The sequence below is a fragment of the Acomys russatus genome, chromosome X (assembly GCF_903995435.1).
Source record: "Acomys russatus chromosome X, mAcoRus1.1, whole genome shotgun sequence".
Taxonomy (NCBI): domain Eukaryota; kingdom Metazoa; phylum Chordata; class Mammalia; order Rodentia; family Muridae; genus Acomys; species Acomys russatus.
In genome coordinates, this window is record NC_067169.1 from 23,905,407 (window position 1) to 23,918,150 (window position 12,744).

General features: G+C 41.5%; 1 protein-coding gene across 5 annotated transcripts in view; it reads right to left on the reverse strand.

Moving 5' to 3' along the window:
* Shroom2 (shroom family member 2) overlaps positions 1-12,744 on the reverse strand; it is a 1,329,704-nt gene that overhangs the window by 1,173,370 nt on the left and 143,590 nt on the right. For 4 of the 5 annotated variants that reach the window (XM_051142109.1, XM_051142108.1, XM_051142110.1 and 1 more), the window contains 2 exons: positions 11,120-11,392; positions 7,960-9,303 (listed from right to left, as the gene is read on the reverse strand). In XM_051142109.1, coding sequence (XP_050998066.1) covers positions 9,037-9,303; positions 11,120-11,392 — 540 coding nt within the window. In that variant the 3' untranslated portion in view covers positions 7,960-9,036. Of the gene's footprint in view, positions 1-7,959; positions 9,304-11,119; positions 11,393-12,744 lie in introns of those variants that run through there. The other variant, XR_007830199.1, reaches the window with a different exon arrangement.

Here is a 12,744-nt window from a genome sequence, read left to right on the forward strand (position 1 = left end):
TGATCATCTCTAGTTCCATCCATTTGCCTACAAATTTCTAGGTTTCCTTGTTTTCAATAGCTGAATAGTATTCTATTGTGTAAATGTACCAGTTTCTTGATCAGTTCTTTGGTTGAGGGACATCGAGGTTGTTTCCAGATTCTAGCTATTATGAATAAAGCTGCTATGAACATAGTTAAGCAAATGTCCTTGTTGTATAGTGGAACATTTTTTGAGTATATGGCTAGAGGTGGTATAGCTGGGTCTGGAGGTAGAACTATTCCCAGTTTTCCGAGAGAGCATCAGACTGATTCCCGAAGTGGTTGTATATGTTTGATATTCTTCTGTTGAGAATTCTGTTTAGCTCTGTTTCACAGTTTTTAATTGGATTATTTGGTTTGTTGGGGTTTAATTTCTTATTTATATATTTTGGATATTTTGGATATTAGCCCTTGGTTGGATGTAGGGTTGGTGAAGATCTTCTCCCAGTCAGTAGGCTGTCATTTTGTTCTGTTGACTATTTTCTTTGCATTACAGAAGCTTTTCCATTTCATGAGGCCCCATTTATTGTTGACCTTAGAGCCTGAGTTGTTGGAGTTCAGTTCAGGAAGTTATTTCCTTTGCCAATGAGTTCAAGGCTCTTCCCCAGTTTTTCTTCTAACAGACTTAGTGTCTATTTTTATGTGGAGATTTTTAATCTACTTGGACTCTATTTTTGTGCAGGGTGATAAATATGGATCTACTTGCATTTTTCTACACAGAGACATCAGTTAGACCAGCACCATTTGTTATCCACTAGCCTATTTTTATGCCAGTACCATGCAGTTTATTACAATTGCTCTATAGTACAGGCTGAGATCAAGGATGAGATACCTCCAGAACATCTTTTATTGCATAGGATTGTCTTAGCTATTCAGGTTTTCTTTCCTATCTGAAGTTGAGGATTGTTCTTTCAAGGTCCATAAAGAATTGTGTGGGTATTTTTATGGGAATTGTATTGAATCTGTAGATTGCTTTAGATAAGATGGCCATCTTTACTGTGTTAATCCTACTGATCCACAAGCATGGGAGATCTTTCCATCTTCTGATGTCTTCTTCAAATTCTTTCTTCAGAGAATTGAAGTTTTTTCATACAAATCTTTTACTGCTTGATTGGAATTATACTAAGATACTTTATGTTTTTTGTGGCTATTGTGAAGGGTTGTTTTCCTAATTTCTTTCTCAGGCTGTTTGTCTTTTGTATAAAGGAGGACTACTGATTTTTTTTTAGTTGATTTTGTATCCAGCCACTTTGCTAAAGGTGTTTATGAGCTGTTCCTTGGTAGAATTTTGGGGTTCATTTATGTACACTACCATATCATCTGCAAACAGTGGTACTTTCACTTCTTCCTTCCCAATTTGTATCCCTTTGATCTCCTCTAGTTGTCTTATTGCTCTAGCTAGGAATTCAAGTACGATATTGAAGAGACACAGAGAGAATGGACAGCCTTGTCTTGCCCTGATTTCAGTGGAATTTATTTAAGTTGCTCTCCATTTAGTTTGATGTTGGCTCTTTCCCATCTTTACGTGGTTTATTTCCTTTCATGTATTTATTTGTCTTTAAGGATTTTATTTTACCAAATTCAAAACCTATTGTATTTGTATGCTTCCCAAACAGTCTTTTCCCCCTTTATCCCTCTCCAGCCTTAAACCACAAGTTTAAATGTTTTTTACCTGGTTGACTGAGTTTGGATTTTTAAAATCTTTTTAGTCTTCTTGTGTTTGTGCTTGGCTCCTGCTTCCTGTGCTCTGCTGTGCTTGACCATGCCCCCTTTCTTCTCTGACACACAGGACAAGCCTTAAAGAGCTCAACCTTCCTGCCATGACCAACTGTCCAGGAGGGGCTGTCTCACCATGTTGTGTGCCATTCATGCTTATTTTTGGTATCTCCTAGGTACTATTGCTCCTAGCCTAGAAAACTGCAGGTCTCTGCCAGCTGAGCCTGGACTTGCAGGAGAGACTGATGCTCAGGTCTGGCCCTTGCCTGCTGAGCTAGCTTACATTGACCCTTTCTCTAGAGGCAGATTTTTTGTTTTGTTTTGTTTGTTTGTTTTTTAAATAAGCAGGGGCCTTCATTTTAAAGCCACATTCCACTCTGTCTCTCTGTGGTTTCTGGCTCTTTGGCTAGAAAAACCTCTTTCCTAGCTGTTTTTTTCCCCTCGTTTTAAGCTGCTGTTCTGAGAAAGCTTTTTGCCTTCAGGGAGTGCCTGAAATGCAGGTCTGATCTGCTTTGGCTCTGTCTTAAAGAGACCAGGCCTTTTTTCTTTAAACAGACAGGGCTTAGAAGCTGTTTTGTATCTAGGAGGTTTTGTGCCTCTGCCCAGGCAGGACTTTCCTCAGTTTAGTTTTGATTCTATGCTCCACATATGGAATGTCATATATTGTAGGTCACCATTATGTTGCAGGTGTTTTTTTCCCTCCCATTCTTAAGTTCCCCGAATATCAACTCATGAAGTTCATTAAATATTATACAAATACTTAGGCCATATAGCTAAGCTCTTCTCTGACTAGCTCAGAACTTAAACCATTATACTAATCTACATTTTGCCAAGTGGCTGGTTACCTGAGCCCAGGCATCCTGTGTCCTTCTTCCTAATATCTTGTTGGCTTGGCTTTATCCCAGAATCCTTTCTGTCTGCTGGATGATCCACCCATTTCCTGCCTCAGCAATAGGCCATAGATTTTTTTTAAGTTGACAGGTGGTGCATCCATACAATACACAAGAGATTCCTTTTATACTTAAGTTCTATACCCAGGACTCACATGGTGGAAGAAGAACCACCTTATCTACACAAACGAGGTGGACAGGACCTACTTATTTCATTTGCTTCATGTTGCTGGACATTGCAAACTGGTCATTTCTTTCTTCTTAAAGATGTCTGGGTACTTCTCTTTGTCCCATGTGATTCTTTGTCAAGTACAGACATCCCAGATTCAGATGGGCCCCCTTTTATGACATCACCTTCCTCCCTACTTTGTTGCTTACTAAGCTCTGTATCTCAGCATTATGAAGGGGTATCCTGCTCCCCAACTATGCCAATATGATAATGCCCAGAGCACTACAATGTGATTTGATACTACACTTTATATATTAACCAAAAGCCCAGAAGCAATTAGTACATGTCTTAGAAAGAGCATCTTTACAGAGATAATGAAGTTAAATGAGGGCATGGAGTGGGGCTTTATTCAATGTAGCTGGGACCCTTAAATGAAGAAAATAATTATGTAGGGACTGGAGAGACTGGAAAGATGGCTCAGCAGTTAAAAGCAGTAGCTGCTCTTCTTAAAGGACCAATGTTCAATTTCCAGCACCTACACGGTAGCTCACAGCTGTCTTTAACTTCAGTTCTAGGACATCCAATACACTTTTGGTCTCTGTGGGCAGCAGGCATGCATGTGGTAAACAGACACACATGCAGGATAAACACTACCCATACACATAAAATAACATCTAAAAATTGGGAAACTGTACAGAGGAACAGCTCATATACCTCAAATCTAGGAACTTGCACTCTGGAAGAACACAGACACTTTCAAGTATGAAGCAAAAGGAGAGGGTGAAATAGGCTCCCTGAGCCACATCTAAAACATGGTACAGGAGAGATGAACAGAGTAAGTCACAAGGAGGTGGACAGTTTTTGAGAAATATGGCTAAGTGCCTAAGTGTTAGAAATGAGATAGGATGAGGAACTAAGTAAGATCTGCCTTGAACTGCAAGGTCAGAATGTACCAGGAAGTAGGTGAATGGTGAATTTGAATACAGGGGAATGAAAAGTGAGACAGGAAAATATTGCGGTTTGTGGAGTTCTTAGTGGAAGTACCCTGGACAGGGGAGGGTGAGGGGTTGATACTAGAAATCCCTTCTAATGCTTGAGCAATCCTGGGGAGGATCATACTTATAACCATCCTTTTGTTTGATTAATACTGAACAATTTTGTTTTTTTTTAGTTCTGGAAATGGAAGCTAGGTTCCCATGCATACTAGGAAAGAACACTACTATCAAGCTAGCCCAGCCCTATTTCCTCCTCCTTGATTGACAGTCTTGTTAAGTTGATCAAGCTGGGCTTGAAGCTGGTGGGCAGCCCAAGGAGGCCTTGAATGTGCAATTCTCAGCCTGCAGAATAACTAGGATTACAAACATTTGCTACAACGCATGGACAAAAAAGTAATTTTGAAAGGAAGGCCTCTTAATTAGGGTTTCTATTTCTGTGATAAAACACCACAACCAAAAGCAAGTTGGAAAAAAATTTTATTTCAGCTTGTAGTTGTAGCTCATCATCCACAGAAGTCAGGGCAGGAATTCAAGGCACGAACTCAAGCAGAACCGGGGAGGAAAGCTGCTTACTGGCTTACTGACTGCTTTCTTATATAATTCAGGCCCACCTGCCCAAGGTTGGCATCATCCTGAATTGGGCTGAACCCTCTCACATTATTAAGCAGGAAAATGCCCTGTAGACTTGCCTACAGGCTATCTAATGGATGCATTCCCTCTTTTTTTAGGTTAAAATAATATTGTTGCTATTTTTAATTTTATTAATTTATTCATATTACATCTCAACTGTTATCCCATCCCTTGTATCCTCCTGTTTCTCCCACTTTTACCTTATTCCTCTACCCTACGTCTATGACCGAGGGGGACCTCCTCTGCCTCTATATGGTCATAGGCTATCAAGTTTCATCCTGGTAGCCTATTTATTCTTTCTTTGAGTGCCACCAGGCCTCCCCACCCAGAGGTGGTCAACTATGGGGCACCAGAGTTCATGTCAGAGTGAGTCCCCGCTCTCCACATAACTGTGGAGAATGTCCTGACCATTGGCTAGATCAGAGCAGGGGTTCGATGTTTACTACTTGTGTTGTCCTTAACTGAGGTTCCTCTTTACAGATAACTCTAGTCTGAGTCAAGTTGACCAAAACAAAGCAAAACACACACAAAAAATCTCCAAACCTCAAACAAAACACCAAACACCCAACCAACCAGGATAGATACTTTAAGCAGGAGATGGTCAGAAAGCTAAGAGTAGAGTGAGAATAATTGTGTATGTTTCCTCTTAGTAGGAAATGCCCATCCTATCACAGGCTTGGCAACAAGCAGCTACATGAGAACATGACTGAATTTGCGGATGAAGATAGAGATTTAAGCCATGGAAGTGTGGGCTAGGTGCATCCTCAGCTACTATCTACCTGGAAGTTGATGCCCTCTGTTGCCCAGTGCATCAGGAAAGTGAGATAACCAGGCTTGACATGGTGTACTATCTTTGCTGTTATTTTATCTGAGACAAGGTCTCATGTAGTCCACTCTGGCCTCACACTCATTGTGTAGCCAAGATTGGCCTTGAACTGGTGTTCATCCTGTGTCTGCCTGTGGGCAAGTAGGTATAGTGATGTATTTGTAAGAACTATGCTTTGAGAGGAAGGATAGCAGACTACCAAGAAACTTGATACCCTAGCATCATATTCCAGGGGAGGAGGTCCCCCTCAGTCACAGTTATAGGGAAGGGGAATGGGGTGAAAGTGGGAGGGAGGGAGGAATGGGAGGATGCACAGGATGGGATAGCAATTGAGATGCAATATGAATGATTTTATTTTTCAATTAAAACAAAAAGAACTATGCTTTGAAAAGAATGACACTAACCCTTGAATTAAAATGATGGGCCGTTTCTGAGGTCCCAAGATGAGCCAGGCTGGGAATAACACTCTGCTCAGACAAAAAGCTCCCACCAGATGAGGCACTTTGTGCTCAACAGACATAAGATTCGATAGATCAACTATGTATTCCAGACCCACTCCTCCTGCTAAAGATACAAACCCTGCAAAGAACCCCATGTTTCTCACTTCATGCGCCATGTAAGGTGAGAGAAAGGTGTGGGAGTCAATTCAGATTGTAAGAGATCAGTAGAGTAGGCAGGCCATAGCTACGAGGGGGACTAGAAGGATCAGAAAAGTTGCTCAGAAAGTGGTAGTATAAAAGACAATGTCACTAATTTAAAAATAGTATTGTAGTGGATGTTAATATACCTAAGATTTTAATCTGCAATTGAGGACACTCAACATGTATGTTGTTCATTTCAGTTTGTTTTTAATCCCTGGGAAACCACTCATGTTCCTACACATTAATTATCACCGCTGATTTTTGCTGGGTCTGAGAATTATGACAGATGTGATGAATGGTCACACTGTTGACCTAGAAAGGACAAACTACACAGCAGCCCGCATGTAGCTAAAACGCAAGAATCTTGCTTACTGTGTCCTGTTAGGGATGTGTTTGGCACCTGTATACAAAAGGAACAACTGTGCTGTGGGTCCAGCCATTCACTGCTCTACCAAGGACTAGAATTGCAGGTGTTTACTTCTGTGCCTGGCTTAGGATATATTTTTGAGGAGGAGGAGTGGTGGTATTCGAACTTAGGGTACCACACTGAAACTTTTCCCACAGACTACATGACCAGTACTATTTTTATTCTTCTTACAAAGCTATAATATAGGAAATAAAGACATTCTTCTTTCATTTGAAGAGACACTATTTATTTTGTTAAAGTCAAGCAAGAGGATCTGTTGATAAGTGGTAAGCATCAAGCATGAATGTGCATATTTGCCAGGGCAGAGTTCAGGGTAAAGCCACAAAAGCTGACCACAAGCAAGGTCAGTGTATATACAGAGAGTTCCATAGCTGTGCCCATGCCTACGCCTATGCATGCCAAGGACCAACCATTAGCACCAGATTGTTTCTTATGCAATAGTATCACTTATTCATAGACATATGTACATGGACTCTCTGGAATTCTTGGGTCCCTGCTAATCAGACATAGAACAGGCAAGAAGGGAATGGATAGGAAGGTCATAATTGTTATGTGTTTCATTACAAGCATGCTAGAGCACTACATATTGTTTTCCATAACAGACAATATTGAAGCAACATGAAAAGGCAAGTTACAGACAAACAAAATTCCATTATTCACATTTTACACACACATCATTAAAATGTTCACAACACTGTATTTGGGGGGGGGGGTAAATAACCACAGGTAAATAGCTTGTTGTAAATTAAAAACAAAACAGTCTGCAATTCCTTGGAAAGTTTGTGAAGAGCCAGCATAACATTTTCTGTGACCCACATTCACAGCAAGGGATAACCAAATGGAAGAAGCAGGAGCCTGCAGTGCAGATCAGGGGCTTCAAAAGGTAGACGTAGCTTCATTTAATAGGAATCAACACTTTTGCAAAGATTTTCTTCTGATTGACAGTGATGGGCTGTCAGTAAGGCCATCTGTTGTCTGTGGTACAGAAGCTTGCCTATCTTGACTCAGCTGTACGAGGGGTACTATCATCTTCACCAGTGCTTATGGTGTCAACTCCTGTTCCTCTGGCTCAGGAAGCATGGATTCTGGTCTGCGTGGTAGTGTAAACACATGTACATACACATAGATGTAAATGTGCACGTGTATTTTCGAAAGGATGTGGTTACTGCTGAGAAGAGGGAAATCTTTGCATCTGCTGCAATGTCAAGGGAAAATAGAAATAAATAATCCCTTGATAGAACAAAGACTAGTGATGTCTAAACATCAGGTCAGCAAGACGACTTGCTTACCACTCACCATGCATTTAGTTACATAAACATCGTTTGAACTACACCAAATCTACACACATTTAACGTAAGTAAGTTATTTATGCCATTGATGGCTGAACATTTTTCATGTATTCATATGCCATACATATATCCTCTTTGGTGAAGTGTCAAGTCTTTTGCCCACTTTTTTCAAATTGTTTGTTTTCTACTATTGGGGGTTGGGAATTCTTTATACAAATCCTTTATCAGATGTATGAAGCCATGAAGTGGGGTATGCTGGTGAACCCAGAACTCAGGGAGTGGAGGATCAGGAGTTCAAGGTCTTCTGGATTACATAGGGAGTTTGAAGCCAATTTGGGTTATATGAGACTCTTCTAAAAACAAAATGAGCAAAAATCAGACACATGATTTACAGATGTTTTCTCCCAATCTCTGCCCTGTCAACTGGAAACCAGTAGGATGACAGTGTTGTTTTAATGAGATATTTGTCATCTTGTCATTTCAATTGTTAAGGACGAAACTCTGTTTCAAATGTAAGCAGTAGTCACCCCACAGGACCTCTAACCAGAGGGTGGAGTCTTAAGGTACATGGCATGTGGCCCATGGTAACAGACAGAAAAGTGAAAAATGAGATAAGCCACCAACTGTCATTAAGGATCACATACACAAACAAATTAGTGTTCTGGGGACGGAAACTTCAAATTATTCCATTGGTCTCAGGAAATAAAGAACAGGCGATACCACTATTAGTAGACACACCTTTAACCAAGTAATGTCACTTGGTTAGAAGTTACTTAAGATGTGACAAGGATACTGGCTATTTGGGGAGTTTAAAACCATGCACACAAGTTATGTGATGATTTTAATCTTGGAATGAATGAACCCAATATATAGGTTGTTCATTTCATAGTTGGTTTTTAACTACTAGGAAAGTGTTCATGCTTTCCATATATCAATAACTTATCATCATCACTGATTTTTCTGGGTCAGAGAAAGTCATGATGACAGACTGATGAATGCTCTCATTTGTTGAATGAACAAGGACAGAAAACAGCAGCCCATGCCTGGCTAAATCACAAGGGTCTTTCCTCTTATGCACCATAGAGATGTATTTGGCATCTACACAAGGGAGGAATAACGGTGCCACTGTTGCAAAGGAGTGCTTGCATGTATTTTGGGTCCAACCATTAGGCATCCTAGAAGACCCTTGATGACCATCAAAGCCTGGCATTCTGTGAAGTCACATGTGATAAGAAACTCTGCTCAGCAAACCAATAGAAATGAAAAACATAAATAAATCATCACATACTAACAGGGCATTATTGCTTTTTTACTAGCCTTGGGGCTCCAGAGTGTGTCTCTCCAGAGATGGGCAAATAGGCTTGGGTTGACTCTTGTAATTTCAGGCATTAATCTCCAAAGCTCAGTGTCCACCTTCTGTGGGAATGGGCCTCTCATTTGCTTCTCTCAGGCTGTAGGCTATCAAACAAGCACTTGAGCTGCTCTTCACCCAAGTGGATTTTATCTTCCAGCTCTCGCTGCTCAATGATGAGGGCCGACTTCATCTTCACGAAGTGCTCGTAGTCAGCCAGGCTCTCCTCGCTGAGGTAGGTGGCCAGTATGTCAAACACAATGCGCTCACGGCGGTCCAGGTTCTCTTTAAGTTCCTTGGCATCCTCATGCTGCTGGGTTAGGACTCTCTGTTTCTCCAACAGTGACTGCTATTGAGGGAGAGAGAAACAGAAAGTCCTGTTGAGGCAGGACTAAAGTAGAGACTGGCTAACCCTTTAAATGCCCTGCAGCGTTGGGAGACTTGTCTCATAGCTATCCATGGAAACCTTGCGGCCACATGGGATTCCCATAGGAATGACCAGGATGTGGTCTATATGTGCTTATAACTGTGGTTAGCTTCTCTTCAGTTCTTTTTCCTGCCCCTCCTAAAAGCCACTCACAGGCCCCTCTCTGAGTTTCCTCTGTCTGTGCTTTCTTCTCTCCCATTTGCCTTAAAATCAGGGACTAACAACTACAGAGTTCTGACAAGCTTCAAAGGAACAAAAGACTTTGGGATCTTAAGTCCCAAAATTGAAAAAGGGGAATACTATAATTGAGCCGAGGACACAGGCTTGTAATCTCAGCTACTCAGGAGGTTGGGCAGAAAGCTTAAGTGAAAGGTATGCCTTAGCTGTAAAGTAAATTCAAATCTAGCCCAGACAACTTACTGACACTTGGTCTCAAAATAAAAGGCAAAAATAGGATTGGGGCTATAACTTGGTGGTAGAGTTTTCCTAGTATGAATGAGACCATGGGTTAATTCTTTTTAGAATGAGGAGAGGGAGAAGGACACATGGACGGACACACACACACACACACACACACACACACACACACACACACACACACGGGGGGGGGGTGGTGGTGGTGAGATTGATTCTAGGGGGCAGGATTAAATGCTTTAACAGGAGATGCTACAAAGACAAAGAAGGAAACAGAAAAGCAAGGCACAGAGCAGAACTGCTGGCAGGTTTGTAATGGAACAGCCCCTAACTCCTTGGGGGTTGAGGGACAGACAACCATGTCTCTAACACACAAAACTCACAATCACCTTACCATTTACAGAGTACACAGATCCAAGAGAATCCCTACCAACTCCAAGATGAAGGAAGGAAGAGATGAATGCACTGGATGTCTTCAGATGGAGACTGACAGGAAGAGGTCAGGAAAGGGGCTGGTACCAGTTACTAAATGTGGCCTGAACCAGAAACTCTCTTTGGCATGCCTATGACCATACAGACTTTAAGAGAGCATCTTGCTTTGTTAGGCCTGAGACAAATAGGCAAGATATTTTCATGGAAAGGGGACAGGTAAGGCCAACTTACTCTAATCAGGAGATAAGCAGACATTAGCTGGTTCTACAAATATAGTTTGGGTTGTTAAGGCCACATGGATGCCTGAAAGCTGAGATAGTGGTAGGAGAGTGCAATAGGTATTTCATTAATAAAGTTGTTCTTTTTGAAGTTCTATAATATACAAAGCACGTAGAAAGAGTTTGATTGAAATATAATCTATGAAATAAAGCCAGCAAGGAAGATCTCCTCTTTTGAGTACAAGAAAACTAAGAAGCTGGCCGTGGTGGCACACACCACTAATCCCAGCACTCAGGGGGGCAGAGGCAGGCAGATCTCTGTGAGTTTGAGGCCACCCTGGTCTACAAAGTGAGCCCAGGACAGCCAAGGCTACACAGAGAAACCCTGTCACAAAACAACAAGAAAAAGAAAGAAAAGAAAACCAAGGATACATATGGTGGTACATACTTGTAGTGCCCCTGACTCCCTGTGTCTCATTAGTTTGTTCTGTCTGTCAACTGAAAGGAAACCGAGAGTGGACCTCAGATATATCAGAGCACCATGCTCTAGACATATACAGGCCATGCAGATAGTATGAAGCTTCTAAAAGCTGAATTTCTTAGCATCTCAAGGACTGCCTTTCTGAAGGATTCTCACCACTTCCCATTTCCCAGACAGATGTGTTTGTACATACCCGATCTCCAGGAGAAGGACTGTCATCCAAATTATTGAGGGCATTTTCTACACGGGCCAGGCGTCCTGACAGTGACAGCAGGAGGTTCACCACTTTGTCCAGGTCCCCGATGAACATCCGGAACTTGTCAAACTCATTGGGCTTGCAGACATCTTTCACAATGGCTTCCACCTCATCCCCAAGAGCATTGTTGGCTTGGATGTCCTCCAGCAGGCTCTCACGGGCTTCCCGGAGCACCTGCAGCTTGCGGCTGATACTGTCGATGAGCTCTTGCTGTAGGGCACAGGGAGGGAACACTTGTTAGGATGATCCCAGGCTGGTGCCCCAAGTTAGTGTAGCTAAATCACACACAGTCTGGGCCAGAATTCAGCCAGATTGGGTGCATTAGTCTTTGCACCATCAAATAATGGGGGATTTATAAAACCAGTGGGAAGAGAAGGCCTCCTGGCTAAATACAAGCTTCTTTGTATGAGCCAGAGAGGTAGCTCAGCAGATAAAGGTGCTCCTTGCCAAGTCTAAATACTTGAGTTCCATTTTCCCAGCAGTTGTACTTTAACCTCCATGCACATGCTATGGCACATGTGCACCCACACCCACATGCTAAAAGAAAGTAAACTGTACTTACTGAATATATACTCTGATGTGCATATATAAATATATTAAGAACAAAACAGGGCTGGTATGTATGTAGGTCAGTGATAAAGTATTTATTTGCCTAGTATCCAAGAAGTCTTGGGTTCCAGCCTTAGCACTATAAAAATGAACAAATGAATGAGGCGTGGTGGTGTACGCCTGTAATCCCAGGCAGTATTCAGGAGGCAGAGGCAGGTGGATCTCTGTGAGTTTGAGGCCAGCCTGGATATGTCTAGAAGGATGTTTCCAGAGACAATTAGATCTTGGAGCTCTAACCTAATTAGTGTTTTTTTTTTTTTTAAATCCAACTATGGTTTCAGAATTTGAAAAAAACTATTGGGAAGTGGAAGTGTGGAAGGTGGAACCTAGTTGGAGGACTGAGAGAGTGGGCATGATCTGAGGGGCTCCATTCTTACCCTTCCTGTTGCTGCTTTGCTTTACATCCTAGCTGTGATGAGCTGAGAAGATATGCTCCACCATGTCATACCCACTATGGGAGAATTCAGCCTATGAAACCATGATTTATAGAAACTGTTCTTCTCTGAAGTTGTCTACGTCAAGAATCTCATTACATAAAGGTAAAAGTAACACAGGTAAAGGAATGTTAGTGACCTTCTGAGACACATTTCAGTGTAAACTATTTCCTTCAATTTGACCAGAATACATATATATATATGGAAAAATATATGTACCATTAACCATTTCTACTTTCACTTTTTTTTTTTTTTTTTTTTTTTTTTTTTTTTTTTTTTTTTGCAGTGCTGGGGATGTAACTCTGGGCCTTATTCATCTGAGGCATTCACTGTATCACTGAGTTATACAGAACCACATTTTAACCATTTTTAAGTTGGTGGCAATGTGGAATTTAGCACATTCATACAACTGTGCAGGCACCATAGGCATTTGTTTCTAGAACCCCATCTTCCTCAGACAGACTAGTAAACATTAACACTATTGCATTCCCCCCTCCCCACGACACAAGTCATTTAAAG